Source organism: Perca fluviatilis, chromosome 9 (assembly GCF_010015445.1).
Source record: "Perca fluviatilis chromosome 9, GENO_Pfluv_1.0, whole genome shotgun sequence".
Classification (NCBI taxonomy): Eukaryota; Metazoa; Chordata; class Actinopteri; order Perciformes; family Percidae; genus Perca; species Perca fluviatilis.
The window spans coordinates 28,952,763-28,978,728 of NC_053120.1; the positions used below are offsets into that span (position 1 = coordinate 28,952,763).

The following is a 25,966-nucleotide window of genomic DNA, read 5'->3' on the forward strand; positions in this document are numbered from 1 at the left end:
GGAAAGTGCAGGCACCACAGTGCACTTGGGCAAGGCCCTTAACCCCAACTGCTCCAGTGGAGCTGCTCAGTGGCCAGCAGATCAGACTGTGGTTGTACCAGGCAGCTTCCAGGTATGAATGTGTAACTTTGTGAACGTGATCAAGGCGTTCCTGTAAAAGAGACGCTCAGTGAACTTTTCCTGAATAAATAGTAGTAGTTTAAAGTAGGGTAGCTTATTCTGTCAGGGGGGGGATATCTATCAGAATGGCTTACCTCCTCTATACATGTACTTTAAATCTAGTACACTTTTCCAGAACTTCCAACAGAATTTGATCTTAAACACTTTCCACATATTAATATGTGAAACCTATGAATCTTACAAACTGTAACTAGTCAGAACGTACAATTAACTGATATAAAATGTAGACCAACACATTGTGGTAAACACATTAGACACATAACATCCTGTTCAATAGGGCAAAAGCATAGCAGTGTACTGGTGAAGCATGACGCTCTGGAGAGTCTGTAGTCAATGATTAATATTTGAGGACATGTGGAGTGACTTCCTTATCTTTAAAATGGGAACTTATCTAGCTACCGTACCTGAGTTCATTGTGCACAGACGTCAACACGTGTTGACAGAAGAAGCCAGAGATAAAAGCGGAAAATGTTGTGACAGAGTCCTGACCTGAGGACCTCACTGGTCAGACAGAGAGGGTGTGCTCAGCTTACCTTTTACTTAACCTTCTCCGTAGCTTTTTGTGTTTTTCCTGCGCTTGTCACACTGCTGGGAACATGTCGTCTGTCTCTATACCCCCACCAAAATGCCTGCTGAAATCGTTAGTGGTCCCTTATCGTCACATGTTTGGACCAGGACCTTCCAATGTTCCTTTACGAATCTTGGAGGCCGGGGCCAATCCTGTCATTGGACACATGCATCCAGAGATATTTAAGGTAACTCTAAGCTAAGGGTTTAACACATGATGTAGCTCAAGGAAGAGTGGCATAAGAGAAAAACATAAAGTTAACTTTTTTGAGCAAACTACTGTATACCCCAAACCGTGTAAAGATATACTGTCTATATACATTATAATGGAGGAGTGTGGGAATTATTCTGTTCCCAATCTCCCTGCTTAGCTGAGGTATATTTATAAAAAAATAAATAAAAAAAAACATTGTACATTTTACTATGGTTTTCAACATTTCCATTGTGCACAGAAAAGTGATAATGCTACTCCTTTACAAAGACAGAGAGATCAATGTTATGTTCTACCTAGTCTGAAACAACAAAAGTACATTTCGAGAATAAAGCCTGATATCTTGCGCATGGCCCACACGCAAGATGTCCGCTCTCTATGTATTGCCGTTCTCAAACTCCCTTTGCTACGGAAAACAACCACTTAACGCTAAAGGTCTTGAAGAAAATTTGGATCATGCATTAAGGCAGGCCTGCTTGGTTCTTTCAGGGAATGATGGTAAAGATTTACAAAGAATATGTTTACAACATTTACTATCTAACTGGGATGTTTTGGGACCGATTGGTGGGAATTGCTATGGACGAAATACACATCCCGATATCTTGTGTTAGTTTGTGTACTGGGACAAATAAATAAATAAATCGGCCCTGGCATTTTTGCCCAGACAGGCCCTGACTGCATAAACATTCTGCATAATGAATACTATTTTTGATACTGTAAGTATAATTTGAATGCAGGAGTTTTACTTTTAACTAAGTTATTTCCACACTGTGCTATTGCTACGTTTTCTCAAGTAAAGGATCCACCACTGGAAATTGCTGAACTGCAGCCAAGCCATGCCATTTGGATTAAAAGGTTTTATTCAACAAACTGTTTGTGTGCATGTATTGCTGTCTTCATGAGGACCATTGTAGTTAGGACATTTCTGCATTATGCAGACATTTTGGTCACACCCGAGTTGAATGCTTTCCATTTACAAGTTGGATTTTCATTGTTTTTATTAGCTCCAGCCAGGTTAGCCATTGTATGCAATTGTTTATAACAACGCATCGCTGTTTTTTTTGTGCATACAAACAGGGTAACATGTCCACAGAAGATGGACAGCAATGCGTGTACGACAAATAACACAGAAGTGCTGATAACTGTATGTTACTACAGTTTTCACAACTCTTGATGCACGGGGCAGCCATGTTGGATTTTTAGCTCGGGTACTCGGTGGTGGCCCGAGTTGCAAGCTCGAAAATACAAGGTCAGGGGGCGTGTTTCCGACTTTAAACTCGGAAAATCCGAGTTCGGAGTACAAATATGCACTATAACATTCAGTTTTCTCAATTAATCGGTGTGGTCCATGAAATGTCAGAAATGTGTGAAAAATGGAAATCACAATTTCCAAAAGCCCAGGTTGACATGTTTAAATGTCTTGTTTTGTCATGACTAACAATCAGAAATGCAAATGTAGTCCATTAATGATGATAGAAAACAACAAATAATAATCACATCTGAGAAGCTGGAACCAGTGAAACTGAGGCCTTTTTATTTTTTTATTTAAATGACTCAGAATTTTGCCAATTAATTCACCCTCATGGTTGGACAGATTGAAAGAGTTGCAGATAACCTCTGTGAGGACCTCTCTCAGTCTGCCACTCGTTGAATGCAACAGTAGTATGCTGAGAAAACATATTGGTTTTAAAACTTTTTCACCAACGTTTGCTCATTTTCTGCTATAGATAATGAGTGACATCCAAAGTGGAATCCAGTACATGTTCCAGACTGAGAACAACATGACTTTAGCAGTGAGCGGCACTGGCCACAGTGCTATGGAGTGTGCCATCTTCAATGCAGTGGAGCCCGGGGAGAGCGTACTGACGGCAGTCAACGGCATATGGGGAGAGCGAGCAGCAGAAATGGCTGAGAGGATAGGTAAGGCTTTGTATTTTATATTTTCTACAACAAATCATTATGCATTAGTGCACCTCTCAATATTTTCCTGACTTTCCTTTCCCTTGGTTCCTTCTGAAGATGTAAATCTTTAAAACGGATCCAAATGCATAGTTTTTTCTGAAAAAAGCTCAGTAATGTTCTAAAACAGCTGGGCACTGGCCAAAAACACATAAACAGGAGTAAACGGTGCATTTGTTTGGGACTATTTTCAGCTGCGGATTAATACACATTTGGTGTGCTAGTATTTACAGCAGCAGGATGATGACTCAAAATAAACTACAGCGCCCGTGTTCATCATAATGAAGGAACATTTCACCCAGTGCAATTATGTGGCTAATTTTGTCCAACAATATTAAAAATACATAATATTGCCACTCTTATTATCCTTTAAAATCAGCAGTAATTGATGGAATACAAATGATTCTGATGTAACTCAACCACAGAATATGTGGCATTAACCCAACAGGTGCCAGAGTAAATACCATTGTGACGCCCCCTGGTGGTTTCTTCACTAATGAAGAAATTGAGCAGGTATCACTCTGACTCTCCAGTTACCATGTTACTCAGATTAATTCTGTCAGAGCTATGGTCTCTGTGATCATACTGCTATCTCATCACAGGCTTTATCGAAACACAGGCCAGTGCTGTTCTTCCTTGCACATGGAGAATCTTCTACAGGAGTCTTGCATCCTTTAGAAGGCATCGGACAGCTGTGCCATAAGTAAGATGCAGCACTCACTCCTCATATCATCACATCACATCTGTAATGATAATAAGGACAGATAATAGCTATTTTATAATTTGTGCCTACAGGTATAACTGCTTGTTTCTGGTTGACTCTGTGGCATCATGTGGAGGGACCCCTCTGTACATGGACCAGCTAGGTCTGATATTAAGTCCTGCTCGATGTTCTTCAGTTTCTCTGGGGCAGCTGATTAAGCCATTCACTGTGTTATACTATCTGTTTTGAGGATGCCAAATAAAGATTGTTTTGGTGGTCTGTATTTGCAGAGATAGACATCCTATACACGGGCTCCCAAAAGGTTTTGAATGCTCCTCCGGGTACAGCACCCATCTCCTTCAGTGAGAGAGCATGGTGAGAAATGTTCTGTATATACAAGTTATGGTTTAAAAGATATGTAACATGTACGTATTTAAGGTTTAATCTGTCCGCAGCCAGAAAATATTAAACCGGAGGACAAAGCCTGTGTCATTCTTCTTGGATCTGAGTTGGCTTGCAAACTACTGGGGATGTGATGGCAAGCTGTCAAGAGTGTAAGACTTTTTCCCGTCTGCATACAGGCACTGATTCGATTTTAAACTGCTCTCTCATTTTTAGCCATACAATTTCTGAATATTATATGAGTATTGCTCTGACTGCTTCATTTCCTCTTTAAAGATATCACCACACAGGTCCAGTCACTGCTTTTTACTCTCTGAGGGAGAGTCTGGCTGTCCTTGTTGAAGAGGTGGGATGTGTTAGAATGACATCTTTTAATGTTGTATCTGTTGGAGCTTCAACAGTTCTGTACAGTTAGCCATGATTGAGCAGGTTGTACAGTGACTAAATATATCACTCCACTTATAAAATATTTATAAAATAGTCAGAATATGGCATAAACCATAGCTTTTGCTTTGGGACAGAGCCTATATTCACAAGCTCAACACTGCTGTAGCAACATGTTTAGGGCCTCACAGAGCAGCTAGCATGGCTGTAGACTGTTAGCGCTGTGTACTACGCCCTGAATAATAACATGAATATATTCTAAATTAAAATATGGGTTATGCTTCAGCTATTCTATAAATGTTTTGACTGTCTGTTTTATGCCTTTTTCTGTTATTAAGGGTCTGCAGAATTCATGGGAAAGACACCAAGAAGTGGCTGAGTATTTCCATGCTGGCCTAGAGAGCATGGGTCTCAAACTTTTTGTCAAACCAAAAGTGAGTTTCAAGGTTCAAAACTACAATTTCATTTTTTATTATAACCTGCAGTGGAACCTACACAGAATAATGGTCCCAATATAAAACTCTAAAGTGAGACAATTGACCGTTTCTGTCTTAAATGGTTTACAGAAAGCAAGACTGCCTACAGTTACCACTATTATTGCTCCTCATGGATATGACTGGAAAGAGATCACAGCCTACATCATGAAAACACATAATTTAGAGATTTCTGGAGGGCTCGGACCATCAGTTGGCTTGGTAAGAGAAAAATATGTCAAATACTTTCTATAATAGTTTTTTTCAACTTAATTTAAGTCAACTTAAATCACTTCAGTCCTGTGTAGCCTAAATTCCAGTTGGTTTTGGTCTTTTTAGGTGTTGCGTGTGGGGCTGATGGGATGTAACAGCAGCAAGGCCAATGTTGACATGGTGTTAGCAGCACTGAAAGATGCTCTGAAACACTGCCACAAGAGCAAAGTGTAACATGTTGCTGTTGGATGCTGTAAAGATAATCAAGAAGGAGATTGTAATAAATAAACCATTATTCTCAGTAGTTGTCTTGTGCAGCTTGAATGGGAACAGTGGACTTGTCTGCATAATAGTACCTTTAGTGTGGTGGTGGTGATGATGGCGCAGTGGATATAACACATGCCTTTGGTGTGGGAGATCTGGGTTTGATTCCCACTGCGTTACATCAACCAATGTGTCCCTGAGCAAATCACTTAACTCCTAGTTGCTTTAGAGGCGTACAACCTCTGATATACAGCAATTGTAAGTTGCTTTGGATAAAAGCATCAGCTAAATGAAATGAAATTATTTTTGATTTTCAGTCTAATAAAAACTAATAACTAATTTGACATGATAGTATTCCACTCTTAATGGTATATTAGATACATTTAACACAAGTCATATCCTACCCCCTTTTCTAGCAAATTGTATATTTACATCAATGGGTTTTCTCATGGTGGGCTTCTTTCATCATTCTTACTAATACCTCAAACTGTTCCTGTTGTTTTCTGTCCATATCCGAAGCTAAGTGTACTGATTATAGTAGAACATTAAAACATCATATTGACTAAGGAGAAAAAAAACTATTCTACATATCCCATGAGCTGTAAAATTATTATAGCCTGCTTTTCATCCTGCTACCAGAACAAAAACACACACACACACACACACACACACCTTTCATCGATATCAATACTGGAAGCTGCCTTTTTGTAAATTCAGTGATGTAATGCCTGTGCATTGTGGATTTATTTACCATGTGGATTTATTACTGGACTTACTTACTTTTATTATATCAAAAGTATTAAACAATGTGAATGGAATGTGCAAACACATTTTATAAAAGGAAACAATATTGAAATAAATAAAAAGGAGTTTTTATAATTTTGAATGTAATCAAATGTTTATAATGTTCCGGACTTATGTTATTATTCTGGACTTTGTGCAGAATGTGCAAAACTATGACTACAATTCCCTTTTTCTTGCATTTCAATAAAGTTGATTTAAAAAAGAAACTACAACCGGAAGTGCGTTGTCGTCGTACGTACTTCCTTGTTGACAATTTGCTTCAGTAAAAGGCGGGTAAATAGCTGGTAAATGGTAGCTACAGCTTAACTACAGTAAAACGTTTGTTCCTCAACCACAGGACAGCGCTGGTAAACAGCCGGCAGTAATGGCGTGTAAAAGAGGAGCGCTCATTGTTCTGGAGGGAGTGGACAAAGCCGGGAAAACTACTCAGTGCAAGAAACTAGTTCAGGCGCTGCAACAGAGCGGTCGACCTGTAGAGATGATGAGATTCCCTGGTGAGGCAGGCTATTTTTTGTTAAGGGCTTAATGGTAGCATAACGTTAATTGTTGTTTGGTTTGTTCCTTTCAGTCCCAGTGCAGTGCAAGTGTAACGTTTCACTACTGTGTAACATTAATATAATGTGCCGTGGTGTGGTTTCTTGGCGTCAGACAGGACCACGACAATTGGACAGCTGATAAGCGCCTACCTTGAGAAGAAAAGTGATTTGGAGGACCACACAGTGCACCTGCTGTTCTCTGCAAACCGCTGGGAACTGGTGTAAGACTCTTGCTTTATAGTGTTTAAGTGAAAGTAGAGTTTACGTTAACTGACCCTTTCCACGGCAGACATTTTGACACGTCATAGCAGCAGAATTCAGGCTGCATTCTACTTAGCGTCCTGACCATATAGAATGGACCAACAGATCCCGTTGCTCTGGACGGAGACCAGTGAACATTGACATACATATAATGGACCAATAGACCCCGTTGCTCTGGACGGAGAACAGTGAAGGCTATTAGAAGCACTTTTGCGGTGATCTCTTGCTTTACTGCGCAGCCTCCAACTGACAGAGACAACGTAAATGTGACGTGAGCAACGTGTCTGAAAGTTGTAAGTCTTCTGGTAGCTGTGCCAAGAGAAATCTCAATCATTCCCAATCTTACAGAGACGGAGAGTGTAGGTATATGTAAGGAGATAACATAAGCAAAGGCTAATTATTGCTAACTAACATGCTAGTTAACATTAGTAATTAAACCTAAACAGCTAACGTAAGTCGAAACTGCCTGCGAGCTTCTCCTGTACTATACGGTAATTCCTCTACTGTGCGACAGTAAGTCGCTTGGTTATGACACAATCGTTAGCCTATTTTTACAAAAACGTCAGCTACGGAGCCATAACGTGAGGTACAAGGTAATGGAGCCTTTTATACATTGTCGTGTTTCTTTAGAAATAAACAATGGACAAATAGTCTTTAAACACTTCAGATGTAAAGTTATTCGCTGTCAAGTGACGTAATAAAAAAAAATGGCGGTCAGTGGAATGCTAACGTCGGGTGATCTTTTTGTAGCATCAAAATGGCGCCATAGCAGGTTCGAGTTGTGAAGCGAAGCTTACCCCCTTGGTCCTGGCTCACCAGAATGCACATTTACGAATCCCACTATGGCCACGCCAAGAGCCGCCCTATGAAGCAGCTTGATTGGTTGGGGTTAGGCATTTGACCTCGAGTGATTAAGGTTAGGATAGCCGATTGGTCAGGGGATAGGACCTGTACAAATGCAAGGGGGTAAGCCTCTATTCAGAACTTGAACCTCCTATGGCGCCATTTTGATGCTACCAAACGCTCACCCGCTGTTAGCATCCCATTGACTGCCATTCATTTTGACAGCGAATAACTTTACATCTGAAGCGTTTAAAGACTTTATTTGTTCATTGTTTATTTCTAAAGAAACATGACATGTATAAAAGGCTCCATTACCTTGTATCACACGTTATAGCTCCGTAGCAGGCGTTTTTGTAAAAATAGGCTAACGATTGTGTCATAACCACGCGGCTTACAGTCGCATAGTAGAGGAATTACCGTATAGTACAGGAGAAGCTCGCAGGCAGTTTCGACTTACATTAGCTGTTTAATTACTAATGTTAACTAGCATTTTAGTTAGGAATAATTAACCTGTGCCCATGTTATCTCCTTACATATACCTACACTCTCCGTCTCTGTAAGATTGGGAATGACTGAGATTTCTCTTGGCACAGCTACCAGAAGACTTACAACTTTCAGACACGTTGCTCACGTCACATTTACGTTGTCTCTCTCAGTTGGAGGCTGCGCAGTAACGCTCAGCGCTCACCGGAAAAGTGCTTCTAATAGCCTTCACTGGTCTCCGTCCAGAGCAACGGGATCTGTTGGTCCAGTTTATATACTGTATGTACAAATGAGGTTACGTTACTTTGCGTAAGCATGGACGCCTGGCCAATAAATGCTATTGAAGGGCAGGTCTTGGCGTGGCTATAGTGGGATTCGTAATATCGCCACCGGAATAGCTTACTGGCATATTTCCTGCTATGACAAGTCAAAATGTAAGTTGTAGAAAAACGTCTTCAAAATGGGCTAAGTACTCACCATAAAGGACACAATCGGCTGTCGGCACAACTTTAAAGGGTCAGTTCACGTTTCCGTTTAAGTTTTGACGAAGACTCTGTTTGTAAAGGTTTAGGCCAGTGCTGTTCTGTAAAGGTAAAGACTTCAGACTATTAGGGTATTGAATAGTTGAATTTTAAGCCACTTTTCTGGGTAATCTACAGACCTCGTAGGCACTATACATTTGTACTGAAGAAAAAATCTCATCTGTCAAAGCTGTTGACCGTGAAGTCTTATCTTCAGTAGCTGGAATATTTTTTTTCTGGACAGACACATTGTTTTTTATAAACAAAAAACCTAACCCTTTAATTTAAAAAAACAAACAAAACATCCATGCCATATTTTATTGGGTGCTGTTGTAGTCTACACATGGTTAGGCAGTGTTTCCTAGGATTTATTTTTTAGCAGTGGGGGCAGATCTGTCGGACACCCCCCCCGTCCCCCGTCCCGTCGCCAAATGTTTTCCGTATTAAACGGAACTGACACTTCGCTGCAACACAAACAAATATATTTATTCACCTCTATTCACACACAATGAGGCATATTTTCCTTTCGTTTGGATTGAACTGTATTTTTGAGGAACTGTAGGTCTACAAAATGAATTTTACAAGAAATTCTTCATAGGGAAACCAAAACCCAAAGTGGGCTATAGTATGAAACCATTCATAATGAAACTAATTGCATATTTGCCTCAGTGGCAAAGTTGGCAGCCTTGCAGTGTGCATTTGATTTTTCTTGGATTTTGGAAAAATAACTCCAAGGCTCGGTCATAGGGGAATTCAGAAAGAGGTGGGCCATTGATGCTGAGTAGCATACATGCTGCTAGATGGTCCCCTTGTGGCCTGTTCCTTAACCCTTGTGTGGTCCTTCGGGTCCCAGTGACCCGAAGGACAACACAAGGATTATGTACCTCCCTTTACTTTGTTGAGAATTGCTCTCTAAACCCTGTTTCTTGTTAAGTAAGTAAAGTTTATTTCTAGAACACATTTAAACACAGTTTAAGCTGACCAAAATGCTGTACAAACAAGAACTAAGGTGCTGTATTAACCCTTGTTTAGAGAGCAATTCTCAACAAAGTAAACGGAAGTACATAATCCTTGTGTTGTCCTTTGGGTCACTGGGACCCGAAGGACAACACAAGGGTTAACACTAGAACGGCCAGGACGGTCATTTTGACCGTTTTGAAATTTATGTGTAATAACTTTCCAATCCTGCTGGTACCTGACTTTTCCTAAAAGAGTCTGTATTTTCATTTAAATTTGTTTTTATACTGTACATTACACAAAAGGCAAAGAAAATACAATCACTTTTACCTATTTTGGCCATACACTGTCATATTGACCGCTCGGATTTTCGCGGTTTTGTTTTTAATCTTTTGCGTGGTTGAAGATGCATCTTGGTTGCTTAGTAATAATCATAGTCTCTGTCGAGAGAAACGTAACTAGCGGTCTCGAGTAACAAGTGTGGGCATCACCGATGGTGCACAAATGGCTGAAATAATTGCACACCAGCTGTAAAATGTCCCGGAGGAAGTTCATGCAGCAACAGGCAGAGGAGCTGAGAGCGGAGTTTATGGAGGAAAAAAAGGGCAGCGTTGCACGGTCCAAACAGTGCTGCGCACCACAGCAGACATCAAAACGGAGGCGGTGCCAGGTTAGGTTAGGTTATAAATGTTCAAATAACATACTTTTAATTGTTATTTGGCTGTGAATCATGTTGAATGAATTTCACCCAATATGTTTCATTAATGTATGAAATAATCACGGTTTAGCCTACTATGCCATGATATGATATCAAGGGCGTTGAATTAACCGCCACGTGCAATTAAGCTAGCAGGTGAAGGTGAAACTAAAAAAGTGCAAGAACTATAGAATAATACAGGCTTAAATTAACTGACAACATAAGTTATACTTACAGTTCTCAAGGATGCACACATGCCATCTCAACCCTCCGGACAGCCTGTCTCTTTTTTCTTTCTCACTTTTCTCCAAGTGGCATGCGTGCCCACTGCGTAGAAGCGCTGCGTGTCCGCGTCTTAAGCTCTTGCTACGATTACTGCCTATCATGCTGTTTTTTGTACATTTCTGAAACCGTGGCGGGAGAAATCTAACCGTGGCGGACCGCCACTTGCCAATCAACATAGAGGAAACAATGTTAGGGTTGAGTGATGGGTGAACTGACCCTTTTAATGTTGTAGCCAGATGTCACTAATGTCAGGTGATATGTTATATTTTTCTTATTGTCAACATAATCCATAAAATGACCAAAACCAACAACAAATGTATCCTACTACTAACACTTATTGTTCCTGTGCCACAGATGTGCATTGTTGTAAAAAAACAAACTCATCAATGAGCCATTGTTGCACTGGGTGACATTACCATTACCTTATTACCATAACCAGTCTACATAATTTGGAGGCAGTTTTTCTTTTAATACATATGCCTCTCTATGACTTACATAAGCAAACAAGACCATCAGCGAGAAGATTGACTATATAGTTATTCTTCATGCCTATTCCTGGGTCCGATTCGCCACAAAATCAGTCGATCAGAACGCATGCAGACTGGAAGAGCCTATGTTTACATCTTCCCAGGCAAAGTTTTGCAGTGAGAAGTACATTAGTACGAATTTGATCTTTTAACCAGCGATGCACCCAGTCCAGTATTCGGCTTCATATTCGGCCGAATATTGGGCTTTTTGGCGGGGTTCGGTTTCTGCCGAACCTTATAATTTTTTTCCCACCATATAAAGTGTTTACGTAGGTGGACCGTTCAAAGCAGTAGGTTGGGAGAAAGTGAAAATGGATCTTGTGAACAGAAAAGGTGTTGTTTGGCAGTACTTTCAGTCAAAAGAAGGCCATTCAAGTCGAGCTACATGTTCAATTTGCAATGCCAATTTGTCTTGTGGTAGCGAGGACCCTAAACCATACACAACATCGCCGCTGTTAAAACATTTGCGTATGAAACCTCCGAAAGAATACGTGTTGTGCATGAAGGAATCTACAGACAGCAGCCAAAATGCAGCAACTTCAGGTACGGCAAAGGGCAGCCACAGCTTAAAAACTGGTGTTAACCAGACGACCATTACCAGCTTTGCTAGCCCTACACCGAACAAACGATTGTCTTTCTGGCATAATGTTGCCTTTACTTCATTAATGTGTTTACTGTGTTAAAGCAACACAATGTAACTTTTCCACTTCGGTCCCCCTACAGGTTGGAAGCGGAATTGTTACATTACATTGTCCAGTTCCTTCGAACCACAGATCCGCTACCCGATCTGGCAAACTTGCATAATGTACTGAATGGACAATTCCGCTTCCAACCTGTAGGGGGACCAAAGTGGGAAAAGTTACATAGTGTTGCTCTAATGGACTGAGGATGGGAGTAGGATTTGTTTCGGATTCGGCAGAATCTTAACCAGTGGATTTGGGATTCGGTGATTCCCTACTTTTAACGTTATATTTGATGTAGTCTCGCTTTGCCTAACCATCCTCCACAGCGCTGCGGAGGAGGGTCTGGCTAGTCCACACAGCATTCTGGGATGGGAGAAAAACGTGCACCGGTTCATCGCATTTCTTTAAATGTAACCCTAACCCTACAGGATTGGGGCTTCAAGCCACAGACAGGGTAGGGAAGTCAAAGTACTGAGAGACAGATTGAAAGACGCAGTTGATTTCGGTCTTTTCATGGGATCTGTTGACAATCACAAAAATATAGGATATCAACAGCTTTATCCTTTAAAATACACAGCATTTTGAGTAAATGTACTTTTCTTTCCATTTCTGAAGTTGACTATATTAGCATTGATGCAAACTCCAATCTAAAAAAAATGCATAGTCTTTTGTCATTAGCCTCGACTCTAGCCAGTGCTCATTATAACCTACGTCTTATGCAGCATAATGAAATAATTGTGACCACAGGCCTCTAATAAAGAAGAAGCTGGAGCAAGGCACCACTCTGGTTGTAGATAGGTACGCCTTCTCTGGAGTCGCTTTCACCAGTGCAAAGCCCGTGAGTCCTTTCTCAGCCTTTCTACTCTGCATCTATCAGACATTATTATTATTATTATTATTATTATTATGTGTGTGTCTAAGAGGAGAAACGGATAGTTTGACATGTTCGTCTCCATCAGGGTTTCTGTCTGGACTGGTGCATGAAACCTGACGTGGGACTGCCAAAGCCGGACCTTGTTATGTTTCTACAACTCAGCCCAGCTGAGGCTGCTCTCAGAGGTCAGTTTGGAGAAGAGAGATATGAGACCAGTGTTTTCCAAAAAGCGGTTCAACAGAAATTTGAACACCTGATGAAGGATCCTTCAGTCAACTGGCAGGTATGGATTGTACATTTATTCCCAGGTGTTATTTAAAGGTCCCATGGCATGAACGTTTCAATTTGAGTTTTTTTAACATTAATATGCATTCCCCCAGCCTGCCTCATAGTGGCTGTAATTCTGCACCAAGGCTGAATTTCAGGAAAGATACAGTATTAGGGGACCACTAAGGCCTATACAGAAGCAGCATGTCATAGGACCTTTTAAATCAATAATATTAAACATCTGGTGATCTAAATTGTCTGCTCTAGGTTATTGATGCTTCCCAGAGTGTTGAGGATGTGCACGAGAACATCAGGACCCAGAGCCTCAACACTATCAACACCGCTCAGAACCAGCAACTTGGAGAGCTGTGGAAGTGAAGCCGAACCAGTCTCGCCGAAACTGCTTGTTTGAGACCAAGACAGTCAGTTGGTTCACTAACTAAACGACTCTTCTACACGCTTTTTTCGTAAGCGAATGAGAAATGCCCTGGCTGCGATTCAAATATAATTTTATACCATCTTGAAATTGAAGAGAAATGTACCATTGTCAAATATCAGAGTCTGACTTTATTTGTTTTTTTATCCTCATACATGTGTATTGATCTTTCACCTGTCTATATACCGTGTTGATTAAATAAATACTCTTCAAATTAAAAGTTGGCAAGGATACTTTGCATGAACAATTAATGCAACTTGTCAGCAGATTTGACTTAATTTGGTTTCATTACAGGCTGTTACAGACTTGAGTTATTAGTGACAAACCGCATAAGCCATGGGCATCATGAACCATTGTGTTTCTATACAACATAAAAATGTTATGGCAATTTTACTTATGGAGTCAGGGAAAGGCACCATATCACTTCAGAATAAACATTTAAAGTGTTAAGACTCAAATGGAAACATGTATGTGAAGATGTGCATACAGAATTTATCCTGAGCTCCTGCTACAGCTTCCACCAGGCAGTCTCAATGTAGGAGACAGAGAGCAGTGTTGAGAAGAACGCTGTGTGACACACTGACTACACCATTGGAGCTGGACTGGCTCAAGAAGTCTCCAGTTAATGTTCATCCCCTCAGGCTTCCCTTCAGATACAGAGAAGAGACCGAGAATCTCTCCCAAACTGTCGAGAACAGCAAATCGTTCATAAGTTCCTCAGAGGGAAAGGATCTCAAACTCTTCATCTTCTGAATCGAAGAACCGCTCCAACCTGTCCGAGTCTGAGAAATCTGCGAAGTAAGGGTCAACACGTAAAAGGAAAAACAAACATTAAAATTCATTTTTATTAACTGATGTTTTTGGAATATATTTAGCTTGAATTATACAGTTACCAGGAGTGAGGTTAAGGGCATCCACGCTGACCATGTGTGAGGGCTGACTGTCTACTAGTTCAAACATGGGCAGGCCCCCTCTGTTGCACGACAGCTGGAAGAGAAGGACCATTTTTTAAATGAACCAATTTCTCTAACAAGAAAGTGATGCTTTATTTAAAGGGATACGCCACCGTTTGTTGAAATAGGGCTTATCATGGTCTCCCCTAGCTGTAGATAGGTGGGCCAACGCATTTTTTGTGCATGCATTGTTTTAGTCCGGTGCAACACCGGCAGCACTGCCGCTAGTTAGCTTAGCGTAGTGAATGGAATCCTATGTTGCCGGTTAGCATGTTGTGAGTAAAAGTGAGCCAACAAAAGAAAAAAAAAACCAACCTAATTACTTGCACTGAGACAAAAAAATGCATTGGCCCACCTATCTACAGCTAGGGGAGACCGTGATAAGCCCTATTTCAACAAACGGTGGCGTATTCCTTTAACTGACATATCAAGGGAGCAACAGAAGAGCATTGTTCGCAGAAACGTACCCTTCTTATGCGCATACACCAGTCGTCAAACTCGTCCTCTGTTCTGCAGAAGAAACCCTGGTGGACACACCAGAACACAATAAGCTACAGAACATCTGTTACTGTAAAAAGGTTTTCAGCCCGCTCACATTCACATTTAACAAACGGGCTTTAGTTTGAGATACAAAAGCCCTGTGCTATAAAAACCCTCTCTAGCATTCCTACCGCTGCGATGGATGGGTCCAATTCACAGATGTGCATGCGGCAGGGTGGGTGCTGACAATGGTACGTCTCATCAGGGACCTGGCCATCTTCACATGGATCCACTGCAGGCTGCGTGGTGTGTGGGTCTAAATAGATGAGTTCCTCTCCTGAAAACAAATAAATAAAAAGAAGCATGTTAATAATTAGATTGTTCTCTTGGTGTAAGTAGAATTAATATGGTGAGCATACGTGTGCAGTGCACAGCTGAGTGTTTATTTCACAAACACAGAGACTAGACATACCGACATAACCAATGAAGTAATGGGCACTGTTGGGTTTCCCCCCAATAACACCCAGGGACTGAGGCAGCATGAAGCATTGCTGTGGAAAGAGACAAGAGGGTTTATCTCAACCCAGCTGTAGCTGACCTTGCCTCCGTGGTTAATTTAGGTACCTGTTTTCATAAATCTTTTAGCCAATTTAGTACAAACAACATAAATGACATTGCGACCATTTTCCAAATTTTACAATTTATTTTTGTTTTTTAGATTTGTGGTGAGTTTTAGTTCCTTACGGGACTTACAGCCAGCACACCAGAAAGCCACCCACAAGGTCGACCAATCGCCATAAACCTGTGTGTTTTATGTACAATACATGGCTGCGCTGTGGCCTCTCTGTTATCTGATTGCCTGCCTGGCTTGACACTCGCAGAAACAGAGGAGACGCCGAAATGATCGGTGCAGCGTGCGGGCCAGCGCAGCCTCTCCGCTCCGCATCACAGCTGGTATGAACCATAGACATATATAAACCAGACCAACAGATCCCGTTGCTCTGGACGGAGACCATTGAAGGATATTAGAAGCACTTTTCCGGTGAGTGCTGAGCATTACTGCGCAGCCTCCAACTGAGAGAGACGACGTAAATGTGACGTGAGCAACGTGTCTGAAAGTTGTAAGTCTTCTGGTAGCTGTGCCAAGAGAAATCTCAATCATTCCCAATCTTGCAGAGATGGAGAGTGTAGGTATATGTAAGGAGATAACATAGGCACAGGCTAATTATTGCTAACTAAAATGCTAGTTAACATTAGTAATTAAACAGCTAATGTAAGTCGAAACTGCCTGCGAGCTTCTCCTGTACTATACGGTAATTCATCTACTATGCAACAGTAAGTCGTGTGGTTAGGCTATTTTTACAAAAACGTCTGCTACGGAGCCGTAACGTGAGATACAAGGTAATGGAGCCTTTTATACATTGTCGTGTTTCTTTAGAAATAAACAATGGACAAATAGAGTCTTTAAATGCTTCAGATGTAAAGTTATTCGCTGTCAAAGTGACGTCAAAATGAATGGCAGTCAATGGAATGCTAACGGTGGGTGAGCGTTTGGTAGCATCAAAATGGCGCCGTAGGAGGTTTGAGTTCTGAAGAGAGGCATACCCCCTTGGTGTGAACTGACAAATTGGATAACATGTGCTAGGGCTGCACGATTATGGCCAAAATGACAATCACGATTATTTTGATCAATATTGAGATCACGATTAATTATCACGATAATGTGTTGATTTTAGCCAAAACAAATTTTATTGTCACATAATTATATAATTGTAACTGCTTTTACATCTATATTGTGCTACATTCCTACTAATACATCCATATTGTGCTACCTTCCTCCTTTATTGAAGGATACTGTGAAGGAGTATGCCATTTCAGCTGTTGTGCAACCGCTTTCCAGACATGCATGTTTGCCGTGAAAGATACAGGCAACGCAATTTTCTGTTCACGTTAACGGCGCATGTGGTGCCTGGTATGCCTGGTATCTACCAGACGAAATAGCTACGCGGATTTCTGTGGCTCATTACACTGACACTTACATGACTGCGTTGCGCTCTGATGCTCCGAAACCCACGTTAGAGGCAACATAAACATCGCTGAATGTCACGCTAGTAAACACTAGTAACACGTTACACAGCAGGTAACGTTAGCATACCGTTAGCCACAGTAGTAACTGGATTAAACACGGCTAAAATGCCGACTGCTAAACAGTGTAGTGTGTCTGTGTCAGTACCCGATCCGTTCCACCTGCACAATCCGTTCTGCGCATGTGCAAGATGACACGTATGCCATGACGTAGGCGCAGATGATAATGCTGCGTTCATGCCACCTCGAAATAACAGGCACCGCCCCACTGGTTACGTTGTTTCTGCAGCTAGATTCAGTCTAAAATAACGTTAAGTCAAACTTAATGGGAAAAGCAGGCTACAGCTACATTAAGACATTACAGTAATAACAATAAAGACAAGTATTGAGTGATTGTATTTTAAATGAGCACAAGTAAAGTAGAACTGACGTAACAGCTGTTATATATGTTAACGTTTATTTTCAAGTTTTATTTTGAGGGTCTTTTAAAGTGTACATGCTGTCTCAGCTAGCGGTTAGCCGAATTAGCTGTTAGCTAAACTAACTTTGCTTAACTGTAGGTGCTTACGGCAGACCGCTGCAATCAGCTAGCGGTTAGCCAAATTAACCGTTAGCTAAACTAACGTTAGCTTCCGGTGGAGCTTAACGGCAGACCGCTTATAATCTCCTAGCGGTCCGCCGAATTAACCGTTAGCTAAACTAACGTTAGCTTCCCGGTGGAGGCTAACGGCAGACCGCTATAATCACCTAGCGGTCCGCCGAATTAACCGTTAGCTAAACTAACGTTAGCTTCCCGGGGGAGGCTAACGGCAGACCGCTATAATCACCTAGCGGTCCGCCGAATTAACCGTTAGCTACCGCTATAATCACCTAGCGGTCCGCCGAATTAGCTATTAGCTAACTAACGTTAGCTGGAGGCTAGCGTGTGAACATCTTGCGCATGCGCAGAACGGATCGTGCAGGTGGAAGCGGTAGGTGGTGGTGGAATGAACGCAGCATTATCATCTGCGCCTACGTCATGGCATACGTGTCATCTTGCACATGCGCAGAACGGATTGTGCAGGTGGAACGGATCGGGTACTGACAGTCTGTATTTCACTGTAGGATTCCAACAGCGGGACGTCCAACAGTCTGCTGCTAAAGCTATGAGCTAAAAGACACAAACTAGCACTGGTCACTGCTGTTGTCTGAAAAACAACACAGACGGTACAAAACGTTGCGTTTACTGGTAAACTGGTAAACATTGTGACCGGCTTATGATGACCGACTGTTACCTGTTGTGGAATTTTCCTCACGTTACTCCGTCCTCTGTGACGGTTTACATCTAGAAACTAAGCTGCGCGGTCCAGGCAGGGAACAGCTCTGATTGGCTCATGGAGACATGTGATCAGACAGTGGTTTATGGAGCGCTAGATTGGCTTTGCAAAAACTGTTCTATGAAGAGAATGACGCATTTTAAATATCGCTCGATCACGCAAATTTGATCGTGGGAAGCCAAAATCGTGATCGTGTTTAAAATTTGATTAATTGTGCAGCCCTAACATGTGCTCTGAAATGAAATGTCACTTCTTCGCGGCACTTGTTTTTGGCGTCACACGATACCGCCATTAAACCAGCTTATATCTTGATGTTGATTTTGCATATTGCCTGTACTAGATAGTTGTTTCAAATCGTCATCCATTGAGGAGCAGATGAAATAAGAAATAATGAGATTATGTTCCCTGGACAAAAGAATATTTGCATATTCGCTGCTAACCACAGTAATTGCAGATGTTTGCCGCCATGTGGGAGAGCATGTAGACTGGCGCAAAAAGCACCCTTACAACTTCCTTAAGATGGGTAATCTATTACAGTGAACATCTGGACCTCATTTATTTTTATTAAAGTAACTTTACTATTGCAATACGGCAGTTGAAAGTGCGGACGATTCACCACACAAGAGTAACGCAACTTTGACAACAATGAATTATAAAACACTGGAATTAAAGGGAAAAAGAAAAAGCTAATCTTAAAAACTACAATCTTTGGATAATGTCAAAGTTAATGTTTCTTTAGTCGCTCATTTTATCAAATTAATATTGACTAGAATTGACAGAAGAGATGGAGCAGGTGACCATGTATTACATACATGTAAATACAGAGGTATGTTTGGGGATATCTGAGTCATTAAAATATCAAAGAGGAAATTTTGTCGTCTCATTTTGTATATCAAGTTTCACCATATTTCAGGATATAATGTTATGCCATTATATACCGTAGAAAACTGCTAAGCTTGAGAACATTGTTTTAACACATATTCATATATAAACACAATGGGAACACACATGCTGAAGTACTTCACCTTGAGGGTTTCGATGTAGGCCTCATTTATATCACTCAGGCCCAGCCTGAGGGGGATGAGCAGGACCAGAGGTTTCCAGAGAGCCGTCTCCTCCTCGGCCAGGGCACACGCCCCCTCCAGGCAGCCGTTGAGCTCGCCCGCTCCGCCACAGGCTCCTGCCGCGTCCAGCCAGGGCATACAGAGACGCTCTGCAGTGACAAAAATGCATCACAAAATGACTGAAAAAATGACTATGGTCTATGCTGCAAAAAAAAAGACAAAAAATAAAGAAAAACGTCACTGTACCGGATTAGCATTAGGTCATGTAGTAGACTCAAGTCAGAAAAAGGATTGAAGTGCTCATATTATGCTTTTTCCCTTTCCTTTATTGTGTTATATATCTTTTTTTGTGCACGTTACAGGTTTACAAAGTGAAAAATCCCAAAATCCACCCCAAAGGGACTAACCATCTCCAACAGAAAACACTGTTCACAAATTGCTCCAAACAGCTCTATTGTAGTCCAGCCTTTACTTCTGGGCCAAATTTGCGTCACTTTGTAACACATGTTACAATGCTCGCCTAGCTGCTAGCATGGCACGCCCTCATACTCTGCTTCTGACTGGCTAGTAGTCCTTACCTAGCTACTGCGCATGTGCGACTCCCAACAAAGATGGGATAGAAGTGTGATGCCTCACTCTGTAGCTAAAACAGAGAGCTCAACACACAGGGTGAAAAGAGGAGCTGCAGCAATGTGCAGTACAACAAAAATATGGTGTTTTTTGAAAATTAAACCATGTAAACCTATTCTGATATAACCTCTAAATACAAGTATGAACTTGAAAATGAGCATAATATGAGCACTTTAAAACAGACCTGCTCTACAGTAAAATACTGACCACTCAGCTTTCTGTTTGTAGTCAAATTAAGACAGCAATCCACCTAATGAAAGCTTGGCCAGTACAGCCAATAGTTTAACCTTAGCGAACAAGTAGCGGAGTGACATTTAAACTGCTTATGTTAATGAATGATAAGGGACAAACACCACTGCACTCACTGATCTCCTCGATGACCACAGTGTTGTCCATCGCCACGTGTACGACTAATCTGCTCCACGTGTCAAACACTGCCAGCTTCCTGAAAGCAAGGCAGCACATTGAGACAGTCACACTTGTGTGTCTTGCTACACTGGGAAGACATTTCTTTAAATAGTTATGAACAGTATCTTGTTTTTTTGTGTGTGTGAATTGCTTGACATTGGAATGGATGAACACATGAGAGTGGAAAAGAAAGAAAAAGCAAACAAATGACGCAATACAAACAACTAAATGCCACACAGTGTGTGTGTCTGGATCACACTGATTGAATGTCTACTGTACAGAAAGGACATTCTGACTGGTGATAATGTCAACATGCCGTTCTGCCTCTCCTGACAGCTCCTTGCGTTGGGCATCAAAGTGGCTTTTTTTTTTTAGACCCAAGAAACTTGGCTGTTTATACCGATATGCCTTTTCCAGTTTTCAAGTTACCACAGCAGTTGCAATATTTGTGAAAAATAAAAAATAAAACCAAAGACCTAAAATGATACAAATTAGTGCTAAAGTTATTAGTTCACTCTGTCTCACTTTTGAGAAATAATTAAAAAGGTACCCCATGGAGTTTTTGACCATGAGTAGCGCTATAGAGCAGAAATATTAAATGTATACATAACTTGAATTTGTTTACAAGAAAACTCTAACTTTAACTGTAACTTTAATACACTTTAAGTTATGATGCCAATTATCTAGTGGGTCCAGCTTCTCAAATGAGAGGATTTGCTAAATGTTTCAGTTTTATACCCATTAAAAGTGTAAATATTTTTGGACTTTAACTTTTGAAGATTTGAAGATGTCACCTTGGGCTCTGGGAACTTGTGACGGGCTATTTCATAATTTCTTTACATTAATTGAAAAAAATAATCAATACAGTAATTGATTATAACAATAATCACTAGTTGCAGCCGTAAAATATAAAATCTGGAAACTGAAACTAAGCTACAGTGCTCAGCATAAGTGAATACACCCATGCTAAAGTTGACTAAAAAGAGAAAAAAAAAAAAATCATCTTTTGGAAATTTATCTTAATGCCTTAATTAAAAAAATTAGGAAAAATCCAACCTTTAAGGACACCAATTTTCTTTGTGAATGAATAATGTATCATAAATAAATAAATGTTATTCCTTAAAATACAGGGGGCATACGTATACACACCCCTATGTTAAATTCCCATAGAGGCAGGCAGATTTTTATTTTTAAAGGCCAGTTATTTCATGGATCCAGGATACTATGCATCCTGATAAAGTCCCCTTGGCCTTTGGAATTAAAATAGCCCCACATCATCACATACCCTTCACCATACCTAGAGATTGGCATGGGGTACTTTCTATAAAATCATCTCTCACTGCAAATCAAAGCCAAGGGAACTTTATCAGGATGCATAGTATCCTGGATCCATGAAATAACTGGCCTTTAAAAATAAAAATCTGGGAATTTAACATAGGGGTGTACGTACTTATGCCCCCTGTATTTTAAGTTAGAACATTTATTTATTTACGATACATTGTTCACTCACAAAGAAAATTGGTGTCCTTAAAGGTTGGATTTTTCCTCTTTTTTTTTTTATTAAAGGCATTAAGATCAATTTCCAAAAGATGATTTTTTTTTATTCCTCTTTTTAGTCAACTTTAGCATGGGTGTATTCACTTATGCTGAGCACTGAAGCTTAGTAACCTGTAGTTTCTCTACAGTACTTACTTTAAAACCTGGGCAACTGTGTTCGGTCCATACCACTGGCCTATAGGCTTTCCCTCTCCAACTCCCATTTGGGCTGCAGCATTTAGGAACAAAAAAGAAACAATGTAATGCAAACTCTTTCAGGGCAGCATGAGGAAGTCCTTGATTAAATTGGAAAGGTCTGACACTCACTACGTACCAATTTGATGGATGGAATAATAGCTGTCTTTTTTGTCAATGAAGGCGTTGAGAATGCTGATGTACTCTTCTCTTTGTTTCTGGCCTCTGGCCCATCTCCAGTCTGAGAACAACAAGGCAGTTATCAAGCCTGTTTCAAACAAGCTCTGTTTGGTATAGTCTACTCACTGGAGAAAAGCTGTTAGTGCCACACAGTGATACAACTGGGTTTCATCTCCATAATTCTTTATCTATCTACAATCAAGGAAGATATTTTTTTTCTTTGTTTGTGCATTTAAAAAAAGAAAAGTTGTCTTACCTCTGCCTACATGTCTACACACCAAGGCCTCGCCTAGGATCATCTGGCCGCACCGTAACATGCATCCCCATCCTGTATCTGATGTTGGTCCTGTCCCACCTGTAACACATGACTCATGCATGGGATCCCTTATTGTAATTAGATAAGAAAACCCAGATTAGTTTAGGAGCTCAACTAAAACTAGGGATGCAGCGAATCCAGATTTTTGGGGGTCGGCCGAATACCGAATCCACTGGTTAAGATTCTGCCGAAACCGAATACCAAATCCTATCTAGCATTTTCCCAATTGCTGCATGAATGGCTTTGGCTCGTGGGTGATCTGAGGCCCACTGTTTGTTCGGTGTAGGGCTAGCAAAGCTGGTAATGGTCGTCTGGTTAACACCAGTTCTTAAGCTGCGGCTGCCCTTCCTTTGCCGTACCTGAAGTTGCTGTATTTTGGCTGCTGTCTGTAGATTCCTTCATGCACAACTTGTATTCTTTCGGATGTTTCATTCGCAAATGTTTTAACAGCGGCGATGTTGTGTATTGTTTAGGGTCCTCGTCACCACGAGACAAATCAGCATTGCAAATTGAACATGTAGCTCGACTTGAATCCCCTTCTTTTGACTGAAAGTACTTCCAAACAACACTTTTTCAGCTCACGAGTTCCATTTTCATTTTCTCACAGCCTACTGCATTGAACGGTCCACCTACGTAAACACTTTCCCGTAATCAACAGCGGCGTTACATCGACCAGCATAGCGCAAGCGTAGGGTTCGGTTCAGTGGAAAAAATTTTTATCGAGAAACCGAACCCCGTCAAAAAGCCCAATATTCCGCCGAATCCTGGATTCGGTGCATCCCTAACTAAAACACATCGCTTCACTTACCAATTGGTGGGAAGTTTTTTCTGTATGTGAACCACAGTCGTGAAGTGACATCTGATAAAATCTCATCTCTCTCTACATGAAGACCAGAAATCACCATATTACAATACAGCCTCAGAGAAAAGTGTGCTTGCTATTATAACTTAAATACTTCTTTCTCACCATCTCATATACAGTACACATTATATTGCACAGTCCTACCTGTGAGTGCATTGTATTCTTTCCCCAAGATCCACACAGGCTCTGAGGTCTCAGGGAAGTCTTCAAACTCTCCAAAGCGAAGTGTGTCGTATGTCAAGGTTGCTGCAAAAGAGGTCAAGCGTCAACTGTAAGTGTTTGAAATTACAGGAGAGAAACAGATAGTGGTCATGTTGTTGACCACTAACCACTTGTTGCAGCTATTAAAAGCGAGGCTATTTGTCATGGAGTAAAGGTGTGGTATCCATTAGTTGCTTAAGAAGAATTTGAATCACTTTTAGGAAGGATGTTCTATATACAGCCATCTTTTAAAAAGAATGTATTTAGGATTTTTAATCTTTGGTTCTGTAGATGAATATGCTAGGGAGGAAGTAAAGAAGGAATCTCTCTGTGGGATAAATAGAGTATTAAGTTTCAAGTTTCTACCAAATGCATTTCATAGTAAAATAAAGACTTTACAAACAATCTTGACACATTTAGGAATCATTTCTATTGTATCTAAAGGGGTACTCCAGTAATTTAGTATTGTTAAAGCTAAAAACTAATTCTACATTTCCCATAATGCAACTGGACAGGGTTATTTTTCTTGTACCCTGACACTTACTGCTTTCTGGCACAGGCCGAGATAACCCTGACTACATAACTATATGGCATCATTAGGGTTATTTTCTCAGACTTCAAAAAGCTCCTCCAGGGCCACAGATGACATCTTACAACTGTTTTCACAAGCTGAGGGATACCCTTCATGACAAGTAAACTGAACTTCATGTGTAAAATCACCCTTTAATATCAGGGGAAACATAAATGACAACATGCATAAAAAAAACTGACAAAATCAAACAACTATATCCCATTTATCAATACCTGAAAATATGTATGCCTTTTGTAATTATATGGTAATAATAAGTAGGCTACGTAAATAAGTGGTGGATGCTTTTAATAAAGTGTGATGGCAAAAAGCAATCACAGTAACAGTCTGCAGACTTGTCACTGCAGTTGGAAATACTGGGCTCAAAGCCAGAATTGGGCAAAACAGTAATGGACACCATTAAAGGGTACACTTGCTCTTATAAAAAAAAGAAAATATGATTTGGGATGGACTGGTGCCTGTTAGTATTCAATGGAAATGTATTTACCCTATTGATGCAAAGTAAAAACAACCAACACATAACGTTTTCCACATAACCAACAACAGACAGGAAAAGTTGACTAACGTTAGTTAGCTTGGACAGAAAGCTGAGATTTACAGCCTCATCGATAAAGAATGGAGGGATGCATTTGCAGTCGAAGGAAATGCATTAAGTGAATACTATTAAGTTACTACACTATGTAGCTATGTGTTGTTGCATATCATATAACTTAACCTCTTTCATAGCTAATAGCATTCCGGTGCTAACAGTAGCCGAATAACTGATGTGATGGTGACAGTGCATCGACTGGGATGTTCATCTTGGGCGTAACATAACGTTAGCATAAACAGTCAAACCAAGGACGGACGGAACGCAAATTATTAAGAGTGAAACTTAACAACAACGCATGACATTAACACAGATGACACCTGGAGGCCGTCCAGTAAGTTATACGGCTAGGCAGAGAGCTGTCAAAGCGGGGAATCCCCCACATTTAGCAATAACAGCGGGCTAACGTTAGTTAGCGGTTAGCTTTAGTCATCATTTTAGCAGGCTAACGTCACCGAGGCTAACGTTACAAAGGTCTGTGTTGGATTGGCAGCTGGAGTTGGCAATCCTGTCATGGCAGAGAAGTAAATTGTTTCCAGGTATGACATGACGTTGTTGTGATTATTTTATGGCAGTATTAGCTTGCTATGGGAAAGAAAGAAATGTTATTTTACTATAAAATCTCGCTTAACGTTACCTGCATCCATCCCGACGGTCTTCACCCTATCTTGTTTGTTGTTCTCTGTATTCCAACCCGGTGGACCAATGGGAAGAGAGTCCTGCTGTGGAATTCGGAGAGAGGCGGGACAGTTTTTACGACAACCAATAAGATTTGGGAGAGGGGTCACGTTGCCCTAACCAATGTGTGTGTGGCTGACGTTTCCGTGTTGTTGTCACAGACTATTGTTGCGTTCATGCCACCTCGGAATAACAGGCACCGCCCCCTGGTTACGTTGTTTTTCCGACTGGCAGCGTTCACATGGTCGGGATGCGTGTTCTTCTTCTTCTGTTATATTGGCGTTTGGCATATCAACTTTTTGCATGACTGCGACCAACGGTTGGCCGTAGCCTAGAGCATCAGGTGTGTAAAAA

General features: G+C 40.9%; 3 protein-coding genes across 6 annotated transcripts; 2 read left to right on the forward strand and 1 right to left on the reverse strand.

Annotated features, from left to right (window-relative positions):
• Positions 1 to 612: 612 nt before the first annotated feature.
• On the forward strand, positions 613 to 6,334 carry agxta (alanine--glyoxylate and serine--pyruvate aminotransferase a). Its single transcript, XM_039811269.1, has 11 exons — positions 613 to 935; positions 2,686 to 2,878; positions 3,366 to 3,430; positions 3,520 to 3,620; positions 3,713 to 3,783; positions 3,911 to 3,995; positions 4,076 to 4,174; positions 4,299 to 4,368; positions 4,745 to 4,840; positions 4,973 to 5,101; positions 5,219 to 6,334. The coding sequence occupies exons 1-11, from the start codon at positions 777 to 779 to the stop codon at positions 5,324 to 5,326; spliced, it is 1,176 nt and encodes a 391-aa protein (XP_039667203.1). The 5' UTR covers positions 613 to 776; the 3' UTR covers positions 5,327 to 6,334.
• Positions 6,335 to 6,391: 57 nt separating this feature from the next.
• Positions 6,392 to 13,821, forward strand: dtymk (deoxythymidylate kinase (thymidylate kinase)). The gene is made up of 5 exons (XM_039811270.1): positions 6,392 to 6,654; positions 6,809 to 6,917; positions 12,701 to 12,791; positions 12,913 to 13,110; positions 13,362 to 13,821. The coding sequence occupies exons 1-5, from the start codon at positions 6,525 to 6,527 to the stop codon at positions 13,470 to 13,472; spliced, it is 639 nt and encodes a 212-aa protein (XP_039667204.1). The 5' UTR covers positions 6,392 to 6,524; the 3' UTR covers positions 13,473 to 13,821.
• Positions 13,644 to 25,682, reverse strand: atg4b (autophagy related 4B, cysteine peptidase). 4 transcript variants are annotated; one of them, XM_039811266.1, is made up of 13 exons: positions 25,572 to 25,682; positions 23,700 to 23,801; positions 23,502 to 23,573; positions 22,634 to 22,732; positions 22,337 to 22,438; positions 22,159 to 22,231; positions 20,424 to 20,503; positions 19,390 to 19,577; positions 15,436 to 15,514; positions 15,155 to 15,300; positions 14,951 to 15,007; positions 14,424 to 14,517; positions 13,644 to 14,321 (listed from the first exon to the last, which is right to left on the reverse strand). In XM_039811266.1, the coding sequence occupies exons 1-13, from the start codon at positions 25,579 to 25,581 to the stop codon at positions 14,248 to 14,250; spliced, it is 1,176 nt and encodes a 391-aa protein (XP_039667200.1). In that variant the 5' UTR covers positions 25,582 to 25,682; the 3' UTR covers positions 13,644 to 14,247. The 4 variants fall into 4 exon arrangements, 2 of the variants coding, with proteins under 2 accessions (XP_039667200.1, XP_039667199.1); XM_039811265.1 differs by having other exon boundaries at positions 13,644 to 14,336; XR_005640256.1 differs by having other exon boundaries at positions 14,273 to 14,321; positions 14,951 to 14,993.
• Positions 25,683 to 25,966: the final 284 nt, after the last annotated feature.